This window comes from Ischnura elegans, chromosome 10 (genome assembly GCF_921293095.1).
Source record: "Ischnura elegans chromosome 10, ioIscEleg1.1, whole genome shotgun sequence".
Lineage (NCBI taxonomy): Eukaryota > Metazoa > Arthropoda > Insecta > Odonata > Coenagrionidae > Ischnura > Ischnura elegans.
The window spans coordinates 12,451,272-12,474,158 of NC_060255.1; the positions used below are offsets into that span (position 1 = coordinate 12,451,272).

General features: G+C 37.7%; 1 protein-coding gene across 6 annotated transcripts in view; it reads right to left on the reverse strand.

Annotated features, from left to right (window-relative positions):
• Positions 1–1,968: 1,968 nt before the first annotated feature.
• Positions 1,969–22,887, reverse strand: part of LOC124167275 (tyrosine-protein phosphatase Lar) — a 947,012-nt gene continuing 926,093 nt past the window's right edge. For 5 of the 6 annotated variants that reach the window (XM_046545186.1, XM_046545184.1, XM_046545188.1 and 2 more), the window contains 11 exons: positions 21,197–21,500; positions 19,609–19,848; positions 18,708–18,932; positions 17,532–17,686; positions 16,805–16,934; positions 13,655–13,819; positions 11,456–11,887; positions 9,760–9,870; positions 8,829–8,998; positions 8,018–8,153; positions 1,969–5,246 (listed from right to left, as the gene is read on the reverse strand). In XM_046545186.1, coding sequence (XP_046401142.1) covers positions 5,178–5,246; positions 8,018–8,153; positions 8,829–8,998; positions 9,760–9,870; positions 11,456–11,887; positions 13,655–13,819; positions 16,805–16,934; positions 17,532–17,686; positions 18,708–18,932; positions 19,609–19,848; positions 21,197–21,500 — 2,137 coding nt within the window. In that variant the 3' untranslated portion in view covers positions 1,969–5,177. The remainder of the gene's footprint in view (positions 5,247–8,017; positions 8,154–8,828; positions 8,999–9,759; positions 9,871–11,455; positions 11,888–13,654; positions 13,820–16,804; positions 16,935–17,531; positions 17,687–18,707; positions 18,933–19,608; positions 19,849–21,196; positions 21,501–22,887) is intronic. The other variant, XM_046545185.1, reaches the window with a different exon arrangement.

The window sequence follows — 22,887 nt, forward strand, 5'->3', positions numbered from 1 at the left end:
TAAAAAAAATTAAAAATGTTATTTGGGTATGAAAATCCTCGTTACTAATGCGAATTCACGACGCATAGTGAAAAAATCTGACTTGGGAATGAGAACTCTTGTTACAAACGCGATTTCACTTCTAAGAGTAAAAAAAATTAAAAATTTTATTTGGATATGAAAATCCTTGTCACAAACGCGATTCTGATAGGGAAATGAGTAAAAAAATTAAAATCGTGATTTGGAAAGAAAATCCTTGTTATAAACGCGATTTCACGACTTAGACTGAAAAAATTATAAATGTGATTTGGATAGGAAATAATTGTTACAATGCGGATTTCATTAGAAAAACTTAGAGTGAAAAAATTAAAAATAAGATATTGAAATGAAAATCCTTGTTGAAAACGGGATTTCACTACGCAGAGTTAATAAAAATTATAATGTGATTTGGGAAAGAAAAATCATTGTTACAAACGCGATTTCACTAAGCAGAGCGAAAAAAATTTAAAACGTGATTTGGAAATGAAAATGCATGTTATAATCGCGAATTAGCTTCGAAGAGTGAAAAATTAAAAATGTGATTTGGAAATGAGAATCTTTGTTATAAACGCGATTTCAGTGCGAAGGGTGATAAAAAACATGATTTTGAAATGAAAATCCATGTTATAGCGCAAATTGGCTTCGAAGAGTGAAAAATGAAAATGTGATTTGATATTGAAAATCCTTGTTATACTCGCGATTTCACTGCGAAGAGTGAAAAAATTAAAACGTGAATTGGAAATGAAAATCCTTGTTACAAACGCGATTTCACGACTCAGAGTGAAAAAAATTAAAAATGTGATTTAGATATAAAAATCCTTGCCACAAACGCAAATCTGATATGGGAATGAGTAAAAAAATTAAAATCGTTATTTGGAAAGAAAATCATTGTTGCAATGCGATTTTAAAAGTGTGAAAAAATTAAAAATAAGATATCGAAATGAAAATCCTTGTTACAAACGGGATTTCACTATGCAGAGTTAATAAAAATAACCTTTCTACCACCAAAAAGGTCATTAAGTTCTCTAAACCGTAAAAATGTATTTGAACTCCTTGAAACTAAAAAAAGACATGAACCTCTCCACCACCAAAATAGCCATTGCCCTATGTACAACGAATAAAATAGTCCACGACGTAGTCATTACCTCTCCACACCGAAAACGGCCATATCTACTTCATAGAAGGTCATTGAAATATCCACCACCAAAAAGGTCGTTCACCTTGCTACCACAAAAACAGGTCATTGACCTCTCACTTCCAAGGTGATACTTCTATGAATCTAAAAAAGGTCATTGACCTCCCACTCCAAGAAAAAAAGGTTATTACCCTCTCTACAAAAAAAAGGCATTGTTCTCTTCACTACCAAAAAGGTCATGTACCTCTCAATCACCAGAAAGGTCGTTGAATGTCACCAATTTGATGAAACATATTTAGGAGGGCAAAACTAAAGGGAAAAAATCATGAGATGCTCCATAATACTCCAGACATGTAGCCAGTTAATCCTCAACAACAGTGGTGGGGACATGCATGAGGATGACTTTGAAATTTCCTCTGAAAAGCTCTCTGACCAGCAAAAATTTTTCTATATTAGTCATACTCACATTTTTATAAAAATCATAATTATGATTGCATTGAGATTGTGAGACACAAAATTAAAGGGAAAAAGTTTGATCTCGAGTCAAGTTGAAAAGGAAATCTGAGTCAAATATGGTAATTTCTAGAACAGGCATTCCCTCTGACCAGCAATGATTTTTCTACTGCCGTCATACTCACATTTTTAAAATTTTGATTGCATCGCCTAGATTGTGGGACACACCAGAGGCTAATGCATGCTACGATATACTACAATTATTGAGAGGAATGCACTTACATGTATTGCCCCCAAATGGGTAGCCACTGGAAAAAAACAACTTTTGTATTAGACTTGGAGCTTGAGAAAAGAAAGACAGCTTACAACTTATTATTTATTCTATACACATTTCATGATACACTATGTTAGAGATGTGCTTTGAAATCCAGTGTACATCAATCAATATGAGAATGGAAAATTATATGAAATAACGATAATAAAAAATAGTAAAAAAATCCTCCCAAAATGCAAAATAATTTGAGCATCAACTAATTAATTCCACATTTGCATCGATATTCCTTTGGGATAAACTAAAACCTGGTGAAGATATGGTTGAATACCGTTTCCGCATCTCCTCCAACTTGTAAAGCATCCAAACCTTCATCATGACGCATAAGCCTGATGTAAGTATCAAACATATTCAGCACATCACTCAGTCAAAGTGGCATTAGTCCCATACATGGAAAAGCATTAACCACACGTTTCGCCTCACCCCTTAAAACCTAAACCTTGGTGACTGTCTAACCAGCAAACATTTTTCTACATTAGCACCCACAAATGGGTTACCGTTCATTCCGCCCTTGAACATCACGGTCAAACAGTCTCATCCTTTCAAGTCAAATAATGAAAGGAAAATAAAATCAGCACACATTGTCAACAGGTCAAGATAAAATATAGAGAGCAGGGTGGCCAATGAACTTCCACTGATGTCATTGAAACTAAATGTAATCTTTCAGCGCTCTCATCTTCTCATGAAAATTTTTAAGTTTGAAGATCACTTTTTCATAGCAGAAGCTAATTTTTTTCTAGGTGTATTATAACTCTGAAATTTTTTTCTGGACTGGAAAACATACAAATACTAGCAGAGCTCAATGCTCCACCCAAATTCAACAGGAACGGTTTTATGACAGTGAAAATGATTCAACACAATGCCAGTTTCTGAAAGCAAATACTCCCACATAGATTTCATGTAAGAATGTTAATCATTGAATCCAGAAATAGAGTCAAATATGTTATCTTATGTAATTTCCTGATTTACAATGTACACGTGGCAATTACTGTAAGCTACAGATGATTGAAAGTTCATGAGTTAGCCACCCTGCAATGATATGACCATTCTATTACATCCTTTCTTTAAAAATATGACACATCACATAAAAAAATACCAAATAATTAACCATTCAACTCAACTCCACATTCAATTACTATTCTTGAATACTTATCACGCACATGCGTGCACCTTTAGAACATTCATCTCAGTGCCACTTTCATCTTATCACGATGACATTCACTGAGGTCCAAAGCAAGTAATCTTAAGCACACCAGAAATAATTGCACCACATGAATGATACACAAAAACAAATCCTTCAACATATTTTGACAGAAATTACACTGACAGCCTCAGTTCAGTTTTTTTTCTCTTTATGACAAGAATCTTGCCATCAAAATTGTAACCATTGAACATCTTACTTTCGGTACTAAAAACATCAGATCACCTAATATTGACTACTTACTCAAATGTCTTTGAAATATGGCTATAGAGTTGAAACTAAGATGTTATCCAAAACCTGTGGAATATTGTTTCATTTTAACGAGGCTGTCACAACACACCACACACAAATTGGGGATCAAAGCTTAAATTTAAGCAAAAAGGATGCAGATATGCACATTTTTCTGCTTAAAATTTGTCGCATTACAGTTGAAACAAAGGGTAAACCATTGGTACAGTTGGCCCAAAGGGTTGAATGGCATAAACGAAAATGACATGGTAATCCGATATGTGGTATTAAGAGATACAATCTCAACGAGGAATACAGGGAATTCTCACATTAATGAGGACGGAGATAACACTCCAAGCTTTACGGAATGCACAATCCAGCTGGACGCTCTTTTAACTTTTGATTGCGGTCAAAGCCTTATCATTTTTTTTTTGGAAAAAAGAGGAAGCAATTTTATATGATTTGGGTCAACATTTGGGGAGGAGGAGGAATAATAAACGGGATCGTTCCGGGCAAGAAGACAATAATTACAGTACACGGTAACACTTAAAACTGTGCGCACAAGACGATCACATGCAGTCTCCCCACACGCATCCTGAAACACGCATTCAGAAAGGAAAGATGGGAGAGGTCTTTTCAAAAGATTGTCCTTTGTCCATTCACCATTCTAAACCACACTGTGTCGCAAGATTTGCACTTCAAAACTTGCATGAGGTCACACGAATAAAAAAATGTCGCTGTACATGTGTACGGAGGACTCCCTGCGAGCAAATGTTTATCACTGCCCTAATAGCACAGCACTTTTTTCCTAGAATGATTCACTCGGGTCACATCACACGACACATACATGCTTTATCGTTTTAACTGGACTTTTTTTTTAATTTCTACTAGTTCCATTCTTTATAGCCTATGATTCATTCCTAACATTAAAATAGAGTACTTAGTTCTCTTTGCTAGTCCTTTTTTTTATTATTCAGAGAGAAAACAACCACAATTAGCCTTTCAATTTTTTTTAGTTAACCTGGGAGTCTGGGAAGCAAAATGCGAGCTGAGGAGATACGCAGATTATTTTCCACTTGGCACTGTCAAGCTCTTTGATAATTTTTATTCTTGCATCCAATCACATACATCACAATAGCACAACTCATGATAAAGCCTTCCCATTGTCCCATAGCATTAAATCGGCAATGATTATCGATGCTTGTTTTGTTGAGGCCATGGAGTACGGCTTGCTGGCAAGGCATTCCTAAACGCCCAAGCGCCAACGATTTCCTAGAGCATTCATGATGGTGATTCACCACATCATGCTGTGAGCACCACTACTACGGAAAAGAAAAACTTCCTCTGAGTAATACCTTTTTTTTTGCCTTTAACTTGAAAAAGGTAAAAGTGAAAGGTTCACTTACTAATCATAAAAATGCAACTATAAAATGTACCATATTCATCCTGCAACATATCTAAAAAGGCATAAATTTTCGATGACCAATAGATATTATTATTTATACGTGTGACTCTTATGTGCATATACTTATATAAATTACAAAAAAAAATTGAGTGATGATTTGGTCAGACAGTTTTCCATCTGAGCTGTTTCCTCTGAGGCTTCTCATGAGTTCCTGACACCATGGCTTCACATGGGCCATAGTACCACATGCACGACTAGTTCCTGCTATCATTCCTAGCTTCCATTCTAATGCAATCGTAGCCAAATAAAAACCCATCCACATAGTCTGCCATGTCCTCCTCCGATTTCTTTAAACTGGCAACGATGGCCTTCGGTTGCTCGCTCCTTCCCAGGCCCCCATTTCATCTCAGTTGGCATAATGGTCAAAAGAGCCAAGGTACTCCAAGGCAGCACGATAGCAGAACTGGTACTGGTCCTAGGGATGCAAAAAAAGTGATTATTCAAGGCTTGCAGTTATCCTGCACCAGGTTGCAAAAGAAATCAAAACTCACCACAATCAATACTTATCTCTCCTTTAAAAGTACATGCACATGTTGGTGGTATGAAATAACTTTACCAATACCGATTAATGATAATTACTGACTCAAAGCAATTAACACGTTCGCTACAGAGCTCACTCTCCCACACCCGGTCAACACTACAGGCCTGCAAGTGAATACAAAACCTGAACTCTCCCAGTTTAGGCCCCTGGCCATCTGAGTTTGTGTACCATTTTTCCGAACTGAAGGCGGCTGGGTGGAAAATAGCAAGTAGCCAATAATAAGCGCTGCCCCTTCCTCCTCTCCTTTCCCCTCCATCCCCTTCCCTTTTCCCCTCCATCCGGCTGACCGGCGTTGCCAGCCTTGGGAATAACGGTACTTTCGCGGGCGGCGGAAGATTCTCGGACGAATGCTGAGCGATCTCCACAGATTTGCAATGGCAACACTGCCAGCTGGAGAGCGATCTGCACTGCACGGAGTTCGGAGAGAGACTGCAGGATCCTACACACTTTCTACTTTCGCTCTTCTGTGATTGGCTAGAAGAGTGGGTGGGTTTCAAGCACGCTCAAGGTCAGCCGCTGTCAGTTCAGAAAAGGGGTACAATCGGAGCCATCCTAATTAAGAGTGACCTTAACTCACCTTCCAACCGTGGTGATCACCTCTCAGCCTTAACCATCTCAAACAATCCCTAAACATGTTGAATATGGATGGCGTCAATTCTCATCATTTTTTCCCAAGCATTCCCCACAGATGACGTACATTCTCGTCATTTAGGCGAGTCTACTTGAACAATTTTAAAGCTTAATAAGGATTTTTGGTTGTACGTTTTCAGTTGAGGTGCTAGAGAATAATGAATTGATGTATCGTTATGTTTGATAAGTTAAAATTATATTGTAAACATTAGCTTCTTAACCATGTTTAAACCAAGGGCAGTTCGCCCAAATTGGCACTTATTTTCAATCTCAGCTCCTCTATCCAGGAACGTCATTCCTCTATATTTAATTACGCCGGTACGTAACACGTTAAGGTGCAGAGGCTTGACTGCAAGCCAGTAAGGCTGGGTTCAAATCCTGGTGGGGGCAGAGAATTTTCTGAGACAGCCCAAACCCTGCTTCAGTGTTGCGTGGAGGACACTTGCGCCACAACACCTTGTCTATCAAATGTGACATATGAGTCTTGGCCCCCACGGGACCTTTCATTCAGAGCAGGCATTTTTCATACAATATTTCTCCCCACCCTTCAATCCTTACCTTCCCATCGTGGTACAAATGACCTCCGCTGTTCGCTGAACACTTCCTCAAAATAACATACAACACAGAACCTTCGGTAAGATAACTACCTATGCCTTTGGTAAGTCAGCATAAAGGCCAGCCAAGGAGTTTTCCCTCAGGCAAATGCTATTCTGCCTGGGGCGTCTACTTGGCTGGACACACTACGTACCATAACCCATGAGACCACTGAGACCCATGAGACTTGGGACTGCTAATTTCTGAGCCTTTGCACCCAGGGTGACAGACAGAACCACTTAGAAGTGACAACTAGGTGGGGACAATCCCATTTTTTTCAACTTTACGAGTCGAACTTCATTCTGAAGAAACATCAGTGAAGTATTGTTTCACATGGATTACCACACCAACAGGTTATCTCTGATCATAATTGGTGGGCTAAGTTGCGGATGGTCTGCCATTTTGTGTGGCACCAGTGAATAGGGGGAGAAACAGACCGACAGGCTTGCCCTTGAATTAAACGAGTTTCATCCTGGGCGGCGTGACCCACCAGTGATTCATGCCACTTCCCTTCCTGTTACACCAAATAGGCTACCATGAATAGAATAGACAAACCAAGTTCCATGTCTCAACATTCTCTAAAAACAAAACAACGACAGCTGAAAAATGAATAAAAAATAGTAAATTTGCCGTCATGCAGTGATGATATTGGGTCTGACCCATCGGAAGGTTACACTGCAGCGAAAGTGTTAACATGAAAAAACTTATTTTAGCAGGTTCGTAAAAGGCACATGAGAAAATGGCCTACATTTCATTAACACCTCGGTTTAAACTTCTTTAAATTATAAACATATTACACACACACACAAGAGAAACTGCAATTGATTAGCTCAATTGATAATGCCATTCAAAAATAAACATAACATATAGAAGAAGAAATGGACATAATATATAAAAACTCTCAATTCAAGTTAATGCTACCATGCAGGTTTTACTTATGTAGCCTAAAGGAAAAACATGTATGTAATACTAAAAATATGTACTGGGAAAATATATTGTAAATTTGGTTGCTGGCTAGTAGTAGTAAATTTTGTGATGAGTAAAGCACATACTTTATACGTTCTACAGATTGTTTCATTACTTGAGAGGAAAACGATGAAAACTTTGAGGTCAAGTGATTTAAAAAAGCGTAGAAAATGTAGAGTTTGTGCTTCATTCATGATGAGTATTTCCTCTTTATTTGGTCGTTTTATTGAAGAAATAAAAAAATACGTTGGTTACATAACTTAAGAGCACAAAAAAAATCTTGATTTTCTATTCCTTAGATCTGATATATGATGGCAAAAGATAACCAGTACTTTGGTGAGAGAAAGACAAACAAAATAGATTGAATTATGAACTCAAAGCAATTCAAAAAGAAAGAAATTATTTTACCAGGTTAGTAAAGGAATATGAGAAAATAGCTTTCATTTCATTCATACCTCTGTTTGCACCATAGCTGGTCGTTGAGTCCTCAATATACGAACAGTTTGGAAAAGATCCACAACACCTTCATACTGCATTCTCTCCAAAACAATACTTAAAGTGATAAACACCCCTGTGCGACCAACACCAGCACTAGAAATCAAAGCAAAATGAGTCAACTTCAGTATTCCATTTGTTTAAAAAATGCACCGATCAACTATGGCCTACATTTCATAAACACCTCCATTTAAACATATTTAAGTTATAAATGATAGTATCCGATGAAAGAAAAACAGTAAATCTTAGCTCAATTCTGTTGATAAATTTAACTCAAATCTGTTGATCATGCCATCCAGATATACACATAAAGGATTAAACCTCTAATAATTTTGCTAAAATAGCTTTATCATTGGTATTAGTAAAAAAATTTCTTTTGACATAATACCCAATGTAAAATCGGGTTGAATCAAACAAACATGACAATTATCAACATTCCAGTCCATTTACTTATCAAACACCTTATGTTTAAGAAAAGTTATCCAAGTGCTATTAAATATGTACACAGTGAAACTAATATAGCACAAACGATGTCAAAAATTTTAAGAAAATTATAAACAACCTTATCTGCACCCACGAATGACATTCAGGTAAGAGAAAGACAAACAGTAAATACATACATTCACTGAAAAATGGCTGACAGAAGGAATCAACAAAAGAGAAGTTATTTCTGTAGACGGATAAATGGGATAAATAGATTCATTCTGTCCAGTTGAAATGAATATTAAAGCAGAAGAAGTGGCTGGGCAAGTTATTTCTCGAATGGCTCACCTGCAATGCACTGTAATTGGGCCCTCTTGTCCAAATTGTTCCTTAGTTTTGTGGACTTGGCCAATGAAGTCAATAAATCCTTCACCAGACTTTGGAACACCTTGTTCTGGCCAATCAATGAACTGAAATTGTCGCACAGTTCTCGATTGTCCATCCCTGGCATCAGTTACCTACATTCGATGAAATTAAAGATGTTAGATAAGCCCTCATGGAATTAAATTTTGTATTACAATTTCCACAATATGTTTATCATTGATTTGGATGAGAAGTTACCACACATCATTCGGACTTTAGAATGATGAACACGAGAAATCACATTCTTTTCAATAATGTACCTCGTTGGGTATGCATTGTATCACACCATATCATTGTATCATATAAATATACTCGAGAATGCTGAAGCAATATGTATCAATAAACTACTAGAACCTAGCTAAATAATAAACTACCCAGAACTAATCCCAAAGAAACTAATCAGGAAAAATTATGCATTTTTCTCGTCACTCAATACAGAAAGGTAAGTAAGGATAAATATCAGACACAACAGTTTTCTTGAATTAATATGTTTGGAAAAACTTGAAATAAAGAAGGAGGGTGGTTAATAACATGAGTAAAGGTTAAATGGACTCCACAGGATTCATAGATTTCAGATTTTATACCGATTTCATAAAAGGTTTCCTATATATTCAACTTCCTCGACTTCACACATACGCAGATGCTAGAAAAACAAAATGGCCTATTGACCCTCCTAAGTACATATTATAATTAAAATTAAATAGCCATAATTTTCAACGTGAATAACCCTTTTTCTGAAAGTCCATACAATTTTCAGAGGGGATCAACCATGTTAGTTAGGGCAAATGCTGTCCTCCTTTAGAGACATTGGTTGGAAATTGTAAGTGTATATAAAACTTTGAATGGAGAAACTCACCTTAAATTCACGCAAGATATACGTTGGCATGTTGTATTCAGCAATAGGATCCACAACAAAGCACCCATATCGTACAGATCGTTCACCCGGCCAATACTGATAGCACTTTTCCTGCAATCGAAATGAGAAAACTTTGTTGAGGAAAAAAATTCCATTTTTAAGAATCCACTTGCACAGGCAGCGAAGGAAAACAATGACAATCTCACATGTCTGTATATGTCTGAATATAGTCCCCCCCCCCTAATTTTGGGGCTTGAGTTTTAGGAAAAAATTTAAAAAAATAGGTTTGAATATAGTCCCCCCTTTACTTTTACCATGGGCATTTTTGAAAAAAAGGGGGTACTATGTTCAGACAAAAATGGTATTATACTTATTCCCACAAAAACTCTTAATGATAGGGCAAAAGTCAAAAAGAATAAGAATTGGGACTTCCATTATGACAATGGAGAAGAAAGTTTTCCAGGGGAAGCATTATGCTGAGGATGAAGAGGATGCTATGAGTGAAAAAAATTCTGTAAGAGAATCTCTACTTGTAAAGCAACTTCCTTGAGTAGCAATATCCTTGTTATAGTAACTTCAAGGAGGCTTTTGATTTACGCTCAAAGTTGATATTGTTAGTACACTGTACTGTAAGAAATGAAACGAAATATAAAGTTTAGGGATGAGTCGATTCCAAATGTTGATTTTTGATTACACTGATTCTTGGGCACGGAATTGGAATCGAGGATCGATCGCCTAAAGTTGATTCCGATTCCATCGATTCCAGGAAGATAAATGTTTTGAGCATATCTTGGGGCATAAAGGCTGCTACACACCTAAGCGGCCGCGCGGAGGATACACCAGGCACGCTGAATCTGCGACGAACATACCTAAGAGGCCTTGGAAACATGAAAATGTCGGCAAGAGCGACAAACCCAGAAATGGGGCGTGTTCATGAGCAACTCTCAGAGGAAAAAAATGGAAACTATGGGATCGGGAAGCAATGCATGTGTTTTTCTTTCTTTTATTAACCGCTGGTCACGGCAAATCAAATTATTACGATTATGAATCACCATCGGAGAATTCATCTGGACCAACACCAATCAAATTATATGTTAATATAATAGATCGAAATATATATTTTCTTATTTTTGAATGATATTTGTGGTCTGATGATAGTAAAAAAGTGCAGAGGGCGAGTTTTCGTGTGAAAAAAAAAGTTTCTTATAAATACGCACAGATAGGGGGTCAATAATAAAAATTTAGACACGTTCGCATTTGTATGGCCCCTTTTCATCAATGAAACCCTTGAGAAAGTTGAATCTTGCTTGGTATAAGATGCTGCGGCCTCCGGGCGGACTCAACAGGTTGCGTTGGGCGGCCACCATGCACCCACCAGGCTGCTCTCGTATGTATGGGCGCAATGAATGCTACATTATTGTTTAGCCACCGTGGCCAAACGACAATGTAGCCACCATGGCCAAACGACAATGTAGCCACCATGGCTATTGTTATTTCATTCCATTCAATTCTTAAATTTTTATGACAGCATTGCTACAGATAAATCAATATCCCACCTGTTAGAAGGAATAAGAATCGATGGAATCGGAATCGAGAATCGGGAATCGATTTGAAGGAATCAAATTTAGAATCGGAATCGAAAAAAAGTGGAATCGACTCATCCCTAATAAAGTTCAAAAACCACAAGTTTCCTCACCCTTCCCAACTCTCGAAGCTTTGTCAGCATCACCACAATAGTGGCATTGTGCTCCCAAAGCATCCTCCAAAAGTCGCCGACAGTGTTGGGCAGCGGTCCTTGTGCAGCAATGTAGGCAGACCTCTGCCGGTACCCATCGATGAAGGACGCATTGATGTAGTCGGAGCCCTCTCCGCTCCCGCCAATGCTGCTGCTGACGGACGAGTCCCCGCCGTCGGAGGAGGGAGGGGATAGGTGGAGGGGGGGCTGGTGGTGGGGGTGGGAGTGGTGGTGGTGCGAATGGGGCGGGGTGTGGTGGGGCGGAAGGGGAGCGAGGCAAACGCGCGTCGCCTCGTACGGCAGTACGTGCACCAGACGATTCTTGCCCTTGTTGCACTGCATGTTCGCCGTCAGGTAACACCGCGGAGAATCCACTCGCAGGTTCGACAGCCTCTGCGAGAAGCAAAAACAATTGTCACAGAAATACTCTGACATCCAAGTATTACTATAGACTCTCAGTGCTTCATTGCAAAAAACAACCAAGTTCTTGCAAAATGAAGTCTTTGCAGGTCATATTGGCCAGGATAAATATTATCGACATAAATATATATGCAAGAATGTGCTTAACCTTAAACCTTCATTGTTGAAGAACTTAATGGCCAATGTATATTTAAGGCATATCTGAGTGATAGAATTGCACTCATAAATATATTACATATAATACTCTCAAAATAGTTGTCACAGAATGAATCAAATATCCAAGTTTTTGCAAGTAATTTTGGTTGGCATAAATTGACACAAATAGTGAGTAATACAAACATGAGTAGTTATCTCAAAATGAATCTAATGTCGAAGTTTTTTCAAAATCAAGCCTTTGCAAGTCTTTTGGTTTGCATAAATATTATCAACACAAGTATCAAGAATAATTGTCACAGAATGAATCTAACATCAAATTTTTTTCGAAATAAAGTCTTTGAAAGTGAACGTGTTTGACATTAATACTATTGCACACAAAATTTGCTCTGGTAAGACAATTAGGCCCTGCGATGTGTCCAGTAAAGATAAGAAAGCAGGTTAGGATATTATGAAATGCTGCATATCATTGTAACTGCACATATTAAAAAGAAGGTTAACATTCCTCATGTAAAATACGCCTAAAGCACTGACTAGTTGATGAATACAAGCAGTACTGAATTGCAAAAATCTTCCTCTCACTGAGACAGTCTTATTATTACACACAAAATAATAGTTTGGATTAAGGATACCACTGGAGTCAAGTTGGGCTGAAACTCTCAGGTTTCAACTTGAACATAAGTTACAATTCTATCTTTTACATCTTTAAATTTAAAAGGATACTTCAAATTTTTGTCAAGAGTCACCATTTGATTTTTTACCCATAAAAATAGTTCCACTGATTATTTTTTATCCCCAATTATCTACAACTTGGCATTTTCACCAAGAAATTCAGTTTCTTTTTTCTTCAATTTTTGAGCATTTAAACCCCATAAGGTAAAATCAGATTTTGCATATGGACCCACATTATGAGGCCAAAGGGTCAAAATTGTAATATTTTGTTGACATTCAACAAAACTCTTTTCTACTCTCTGTGCCAAATCTCATTATGATTGCAAAACTTAACTTGTCTAAAATTAGTGATATAAAATGACATATACAGTAAAACTTTGATTTTACGCATTTGGAGGGACTAAAATATGGGCACAGTGTAAAAATCAAGATTTGGTATTGAGGAGGAGTACACTTTTTTAGGATAACACTTGCACAGAATTGCCTTCAATACTTCTGTTTTTCTGCGCCAAGTCAAAAGACAACTAAGTGAAATCAAGATAAAAAAGATTCATCTTTGGGGCTGGGGTTATGCTGCCCTAAATCAAAAAACTGCATCAAATCAAGAAAAGATGTAAAATCGAAGTGTCACCATTGCAATTCCCTATGCTTTCCGGCTGGACTTGAGTGTCGTTGGGTAAAAACTAGACTTGACGTAAAATCAAAATGGGGAAAATTGAAGTATTACTGCAATTCATGGAAAAATCCATATGTCACACGAGGGAATATGAAATTTTTCATGTTAAGCTTGTAAAAACCTCAGTGCATCTTGCATACAGAAAATTACAGTATTCTAAAATCAAATGTGAAGGAAAAAATAATCATTTGGGAAATGACCTCAATGAGCTCGAAAGGAAAAAGAGACGAATGACCTACCTTGAATTCCAACTCCATTCCAGTGATACTTTCACCAGCCTCCTCATGTGCGGGCTGCATCAGGCGCTGGATGTGAGAATGCAAGTGTCTGGCAGCAACTTCAGTATTCCCGCATTCGACAGCTTCCAGCAGGGCATCGTGAATGAAGATGTACTGATCTTCAGTCTAAAAGTACACATTAAAAAGTTTGAACTACAGTGGAACCTCGTTAAAGCGAGTACGGGCTATTGCGAGACCCCCGACATTACGAGAGATAACCGAGGCACCCTCAATTTACCCCATAATTATCTTGTAAAAACATTCGTTTTTACGAGGACCTTTTGGTGTTGGCACTCACCATAGCGAGAGTTTTCATCGCCGGGAAACCTTCAACAAGAGTCCCTAATCTGTAATTTCTGTGGCATAATGATTGAAAAAGCAATGCTTTGCATGATTTTTATTCAGTACAGCGCTCATAAATTGTTGGTATAGTTGTCATTAAATTAAGGAAATTTAGCAATGAAAAAAAACAATGCTTTCGTATGGATGTATTTATGTTTTGTTTGTACGTTTATCGGATAGAAATTCCTCTATCTAACTATATAACTCCTCTATATAACTCCTGTTCCTGTATAAGTGCTCACAATAGGTATATTGGCTATTATTTGCTCCACCTTCGGTAAAGCGACAGTTTGCTATAGCGAGTGTTTATTTGAGCACCGTGGGGTCTCGTTTTATCAAGGTTGCACTGTAATTAAGCTGTCAAATAACTAACACACTACCAAATTTTGTAATGATGAGTGATTCAATGAAATTCTTGGGGGTCATGCTTAACCCTTTCCTGCCAGCGCCTACAATAGAACAACGTTTCCCTTGCTACGAGTAGCATGAGAATATTTTAAACCTCTCCGTACGGAGCTCTTTTTTGGGGGTGAGTTGCCTGGGTATTTTTGTCCCTCAGATTTGGGGCCCAGCTCTACAGGGCCCGTCCATTACCCCAGCCACTGGACTTCACCCTCTAACTATACAACAGAGTCCTGCGGGGAGGAGGTGAGGATGGTCATATAAATGAGTAGGAGGGTCAGGCTTTATTGCCTAGGAGTGGCACGAATCCACGGTCAACTTATTGCGTTACCGGTGTTTTTTCAACCAAACATTGTAGTTGATTTTAAATGATTTACTCTTCTAAAAGAATTACTAACATTTTTTTAAGCATTGTGGAATTTTAAACGGGTTTCTAGCATTAATAACAACAAAGTTAGTAAATATAAGGTAATAAGACTATAGGTCCGGAAGTCCATTTTTTTTAACACTAAAATTCCGTTTAAAAATTGGTTGGGCACAGAACAAAACTAAAAATTTGTTTCAAAGTATAAAAGCAATAAAACATATCACTGAAAAAACTATTGAAAACGCAACTACTATGCGACGGATTCCTGCGGTGAGGATGGTCATAAATGAGTGGGAGGGTCGGGCTTTATTGCCTGGGAGTGGCCCTAAGGATTCGCTAAGCTGGATCTCAGGCCGGGCCTGAATGCATCGGACAATTGCTACCTCAGCGGTTACTTCCCTTCCCTCACGTCGGTCAGAGCCGACGTCCGGTCGTCGGCGTTGAAAAATCCACGACAGCTATAACCGACATCAGGTGTTCTGCATATGAAAATGCCCGTTGGCTCCACCTGACGTCCGGTGCATAAGGGCTAAAGACACACAAAATAAAGTCCCAAAAACTGCCAGTAAGAAGTAACTTTGTATGCAGTCACCCACACGCCAAAATTTGCACCTACTTGCTTCCCCTACATTTTACGAAGGGACCATTCCCCAACAACATTTTTCGAGAAAAAGTCACCTGATGATACTATGAAATTCATTGAAACTGGGCGTGTGAATAGAAGAGTTTGTGGAATATTGCTGGTAAGTTTTAATTTCCATAAACCACCACACTGCACCTGAATCAACTTCCCATACATGAATAAAAAATTGAAATTCAATTCATGTTCAAAAATCATGAATGTATCATAATAGAGAATAACATAGGCCTAAATTTTAAAACAGCAATTTTTAATAATATCTAATAGAGCCTAATACATACTGAATATCACTAGTCAGTGGAGTATGGATTTCCATCTAGTTTTGAAAAAATGCATGAAAATAAAATTATAGATCATCTTAAAACATTGTCATAATTATCTTGCATTTCAGTAAGCTAGCTTTTCCCATATACCAATTCTGTCTCCATCTGCTTCTGTCGAAAGCTTTCTTCTTTGTTTCCTCAAAGGAGTTGATTTTCACCTGATCCATCAATTTAATTCTTATCCCTCCTCTCTTCACCTCTCCCTCAACTGGCCCCTCCAGTGCCACAGTTATTATACCTCCCTTATATAGTTACCCTCATCACATGACCCAACAAGCTTCCTTTAGAAGCAAACTCTCCTCTTTCACTTAGCTCTAAACCTCTCCAATTCCCATCTCATCTTCCTCTTCCCATCTTCCCATACCCTGCACATTTCATAAGCTTCTATTCCACTTCACTCCCTCTTCCCCAACGCTTCACATTCATACATTAAAACAATAAATGAGTCACACTCTTTAACAAGCTTTCACTCCATAGCAAATTTTTCTGCTGGCTTAAGATCTCTTTTGCCATTGTTAATCTTGCTTTTATTTCCGTAATATTTCTCAAGTTGTCTGTCACCATAATATTGGTAATGCTAGCTTTTCACTTTTCCTATTATGCCTTCCATTATTTTCACTCTCTTAACATTAGCATAGTTTATTGACATCACATTTGATTTCCCATCATCAACCCATATTCCTTCCTCCCTTCTTCTTGAAGCGATTCGATATCATCTGCTAACATTGTGATGTCATCTGCAAATCTTATACTTCTTATCTTCCTTATACATACGAATATTTAATTACAACAAGGGACATGCATGAAAAAAGTAAGAAATCTTATACTTGGGAATTAAGGAAAATACTGCCCATTTTACCAGGCATTCCACCAGAGTTCTGGTTATTTTCCTGATTGTAAATTTGAAATAATACTCCATCCACTTTATACATAACCTGCTTCATAAATTCTATTTTTTTAATTTTGTGGAAATAAAGTAAAACAATATAAAACATAGAAGTAAAAAAGGCAACACCCACAGAGCCAAAATACCTTACCTGCACCATGTAATTCCTTTGAGCTCTAAGGCAAGTGACGTGGCCATAAATATCAACAGTATCCTCATTCTTCATTCTCTCTAACATTGAATCAATAACAATGAAGCAACCAGTACGGCCAACTCCAGCACTAAAATAGAAAAAAAAAGTACATTTTAGATGGCAGTTCACCTAAACACTCTAGATGCAATTGATCAACTTTAATAATAGACAAAACTTAATGGTCATATTAGCAATAGAAAGGGGTACCATTATTAGTGTTGGAAATAACTTCACCTTCTTCCAGTATGACACACTTATTTGGGATTCAAATTCCTCCGCTTATCCCAGACAAAAACTGTACACTCCTGTTCGTTTTAAGGAGAATGCAGTTTCTTAAAGGGAAAAGAAACACAAAGATCTCAAACCATCACAAAACAAGCTCATGACTAAGTTTTTCAAGCATATTAATCTTAATATCAAGTGGGAGTCAAGTAGTGATTTTTCCTCACTTGAATCTCTAGGAGTTGAGACTTACACAGCCATTTGCTTTATTAACTTCAGAGTCAAAAAAGGGACTTGTAAACTCAAAATTTTTCAATATTAATTTGCCACATCTTTCCATTTCCAAGACACAAGCCCACATTGTCAGCCAGCAGACAGCTTAGCGGTTCTTTTCATTTCCCCACCATGACACCTTTGAATTCTTTCTGATTTCCTATATGTGAAACAATCCTGGTTAACTTACCTGCAGTGAACAACCATTGGACCAGCATCTTGGGGATTCATGGCGTGGACACGCCGAAGGAATAGCAGGAAGGGGGCAGGATGGTCAGGAACTCCATGATCAGGCCAGGCAGTGAATTGAAACTGACGTACTTCTCTCCGCTCTGAGTGACCAGACTGCACATAACATTAGTTTTGAGTTAGTCGAGCAAACAGGTATGTTTAATTACGAATGTACAATTAGAACATGAAAAGCAATGGTGAAAATGGACAATTAACGGTAAAACATGGCAATACTCTCACAGTGCAGCAGGACAAATGGTCACATAAATTATTCTGAAATCCAACTGCTATAAAGATTTCAAGCAATGCTTGCAGTCTTCAAGACAGTAAGATGATACTATACAAGAGAAAGAAAAAAAATCCACTTGAATCTACTTCCAAAGTACACTATAGAGCTCACTGCAGACCACTGAGGTTAAAGCTATTGATAGTGCCATCTGTTTATGTTAAAAAAACATCTCAGACTTTGTTAATAAAAATGAAATCCATTTTTATACTACTAGGACAAAATATGATATGCATGTGATGTCATCTTGCTCCACTAAAGATCTAAGGAGTCTTAGAAATATGAGCATAAAACTATCTTACAAATTACCAGCTAACATAAAACAAGAGGACTGACTTAGTGTATTTAAGAGAAAGTTATTAAACTTCCTGGTCATGAGGTGTTTTTATAGTATAAAAGAATATCTCATGATGATGTAAACACTACCACTGTTTTTTTTCATACGTCATTATTTTTTCTGATGTGTCCTATATACTTACTTAATGCTTTGTGTTTTACAGTGTCTTTTGGATCAATAAATTATTATTATTATATATATAATAACAAATTGTTGATGGCCATTTAGAAGGCTGGGATATAGAGGATGATGCTGGGATAACATCATCATCACTGCTACTCTTAACTCCATTAGCTCTAACGTTAACTCACTATTACACTAATATTAATGATTAACATACAAAGTTAGGGAAACAAAACAAGAAACTCTGAAGAGAGAAAATAAGAATGTTAATGTGGAAATGCTAGTTAGGGCAACTGTGCTCATTGTAGAATGTAGCTCATGGCTGGGAAGACATGCGCTAGTTTAATGAAAAGAAAATACGGAAGTGAAAGGTATTTATGTTAACTCACCCTTTGCAGCAGCAATGTTCTGATGCAGTAGGTGGCTAGCTGCTGGGTGTCAGTAAGGGTGACCGTGATAGGGCCATAGCTCTCTGGGTGGCCTCTAGACGTGGGCCAATACTGGTCACATTTAATCCTCGTTCTTTCCTCTAGTTTGGTCATCATCACAATTGTACAGGTGCTAACTTCCCAGCACATCCTCCAAAAGTCACCACAAGTTTCTTGCAAAGGACCCTGAAAATTGCCAATCCACCTTTGAATACATGAGCTCACACCTAAACCTTTTACCAAGCCAAATCTATAGTACATTCTTATAACCACTGGGATTATTTCATCTCTTATTTCTATCAAAAACATCTTCTCTAAACATGCCCTCCCTCAAACTTTTATCATCATTCTTGAATACATAAATGTAAACTAAAGATACCCCTGTTAGCCAAGAGCCTGCAGCAGTACCCAGTTTAAAGTTACCCAGTCTGCAGCAGTAAACTTGAATCCAGTTTAATTCATTCAGCAAACATTTAATTAAGTTTATTTAAATATTTAGAGCAAATTACACTAAAGTAATATTGCATTTAATGCAAGCAATTGTTGATAGGAAGATTGCTTTTAAACTATTTCAGAAAGAGTGAGAAAAAGTTCATCCAGGAAGGCTGAACTGTGCTTGGGATTCGTGAGCATTTGAATGTGCTCAAAAATAGCCACCCCATAAGTTTATAAGACAATTTCAGTAAAATAATAAGGACTCCGGGACATGACTTATATTTTTTTAAATTACTGAGGAACCTCCTCTTTATGGCATCCATGATTCAAAAACATCTGATCCAGTAATTTTTTTACTATGACAATTCATCCACTCTCTTTTGATTATAGAAAAATATAAGAATTACTCTCGATGACAGAAACTTACCTGAGTGGCAACATAAGCGTTGTGTTTTCGATATCCATCACAGTAGTTAGCATTGATATAATCACTACCTAAGATAAAACCATTTGGACCGACACCAGGCCCTGAGCCAGGGCCTGCTTCAAGGGGTTGTAGAACTACACGGGAGTGATCATAAGCAATAACATTGGCGTAACGGTTCTTGGATTTGTTCACTTCCATACTGGAATGGTCCCATGTGAATTGTTGGCCGGGTTCAATTGACTGCAAGGATAAAAACAAAAATATTAAACGTTGAGGGAAAGCATATTTGAATTAGATCTAAAAGCTGAAACAAAAAACCTCTGTTGCAATTTTTTCATATTTTTGACACTTTTCTTTCCAGAAGTATAAATATATAAAGTATACCTCACCTGAGAGCCAGGCTCGGGAATGATCATAAAAAATATGCAGTTTCGATAAAAACAAGTACTGACAAGTGGAGATAGAAACTGAGAAAATTACTGGTGAGAAAACATTAATCTAGGAAGGACGAGCTCTACTTGGGACAACATTGCATTAAATAATTTGATGAAACTTCCCCTCATTTAAACATTAGTATTTACATAATACCAATATGATACAAGATAAATAATAATTATATTAAGGTAGCTATCTAAAATAGCAACAATTATAGGAAAAAATGGTGTCAATGATTCATGTAAATGAATTTGAATGGAGAAATCCACAATATAGCTCATATCTTGCCTTCAGGAATTTTTTCACCTATTTATTCCCAGTATGAATTGTTGCCTTCTCATACAATTAAAAGGAAAAGAAAAAATCCTTCACCACAATATTTTAAACATTCCATACAGAAGGATTATGAGCATAATTTAGGACTGAATGCTAAGTTTACCATGACTGTATGAAACAAAAATTCACTTAGCACATTCCTCACAGACACACTGATTATTATTGAAATTAATATTCTTGAACACATTAATTTATTTGAGAAACATCAGGATAACATTTTTTTAGCTACAGATACTAGTTTTTTCTTTTATAGGTTCCCTCTTTGTTGACTCCCTTAGTAACATACATAACTACAAAAACAGTGTCGCAGGTTCATCTCTAGATCAAACTACAAACTTGGGAATTCAACTGGATTTTAACATTATAACTTCAAAAATTATCAAGGCGTTGAGATTAGATGCAAAACCATGGTTGTTAATAGTGTCAGCATTGAACTTACAAAGTGAATATTATTTTCCTATATTTAAGTTAAGTAAAGCTACAAACGTTGGAGAAAGAGAAAGAAACATAAGAACAGCATTTTGTACACACAGATATGTATTCTAGTGGTCATTCATTTATGCTTCATTCATTGCCATTGGAGATGTCCACTGTGACAATGTGGTAGTCGATTACAGTCTGACAAAATGGTCTCCTTAAACTATTAATCTTATTTTACCAATTTAAATTGCCCCTCAAAAGTTGTCCCACAAATAATTCCAACACAGCGTAACAATGGCTATTTGAAACTCGAAAAGTATAGCACTTTATTTTCCACTTCAACTCCCAAAAAAAAACTTAAAAAAATAAAAAGCTTTAAAAAAGATTTATTTCATACCTCATATTCTTGAGAAAATTTGAGATTGTCGTTTGCTTTCAAACGTTCAACATGCGCAGCAAGTTGAGCAATAGGCACAGGAGGATGAGAAACCATTGCGGGGGTTTGGAAGTGCAGTCGCCTCATCTCGACAGGGTCACTGGCGAGGGCACCACCGTCACCCATACGTCCTTGACCACCCATCCCAGAGCCTCCGGATGACAGGAGTGTCTGAAGCTGTGACCCCTGACCATGACCACCAACACCCCCTCCTCCGGAATGCACGCCATGCTGATTCATACGGGGTGACGATGATATGTGACTGCTATAAAGGATAGAAAAAAGCTATTAATAAATTTACGGGCATAACTTAGAAAATTATATTAGAGATACCTCTAAAATGTTTGAAACACTGCTGTGAAAATATACATTAGAACTATGCCTTAAAACTACTTTCATGAGTATTTATCAACTGTAGGTAATAAGTAATACGACTAGGCCTAGTGAAATTTCTCTTGAAGTTTCCTTCTTTTGGAATGGAATTTAAGTTTTAAGAGCACTTGATACGTTAACTTAAACATATCAAAAGACTAGGGATGAGTCGATTCCAAATGTCGATTCTCGATTCCACCGATTCTCCGGCACGGAATCGGAATAGAGAATCGATCGCCTAAAGTCGATTCCGATTCCATCGATTCCAGGAAGATAAATGTTTTGAGCATAGACTATAAGTTTGGGGCATAAATGCTGCCACACACCTAAGCGGCCGCGGTGTCAGCCTTGCCCGCGCGGAGGATATGCCCCGCGGGTGCTGCGACAAACATACCTAAGCGGCCTCGGAAACATTAAAATGTCGGCAAGAGCGACAAACCGACGAACCCTGAAATACCTCGTGTTCATGAGCAACTCTCAGAGAAAAAAAATTGGAAACCACGGGATCGGGAAGCAGCGCATGCGTTTTCCGTTCTTTTATTAACCGCTGGTCACGGCAAATCAAATTGTTACGATTATGAATCACATTCGGAGAATTCATCTGGACCACCAATTTTAAAGTATAATAGATCGAAATATATTTTTTTACTTTCGAATGATATTTGAAGTCTGATGATAATAAAAACGTGCAGAGAGCGAGTTTTTCTGTGAAAAAAGTTTCTTATAGGTAAATACGCGCTGAGAGCGGTTTTTTTAATATTAGTAACTTTTTTAGACTAACACGCGCCTGCGTCAATAATAAAAAAAAATAGACACATTCGCGTTTGTATAGCCCAGTTTCATCAATGCAACCCTTGAGGAGGTTGATACTTGCTTGGCATAAGCCGCCGCGGCTTCCGGGCGGACTCGACAGGTTGCGTTCGGCCGCCACCGCGCACCCGCCAGGCTGCTCTGGTATGTATCGACGCCATGAACGCTACTTTATTGTTTAGCCTTCGCGGCCAAACGAGAATGTAGCCACCGCGGCTATTGTTATTTTTAGGGATGGTCGGATCGGATACCTTGGATCCAAATACCCGCGGATATTGCCCTTCATCGGATCCAAAGTCGCGGAAGACATCGGATCTGGATCGGAAATTTTAAATAATAGCTTCAGTGAATGTAACGCCCCATAAGAGTGGAAAGATTTCCGATTCTCTCTTCGAATGCGCCGTCGCATGCGATTATTGTCCTACTCATGAACTGTTTTGTTTGAAAGCTCTCGCAGAGGTTGCAAGTAG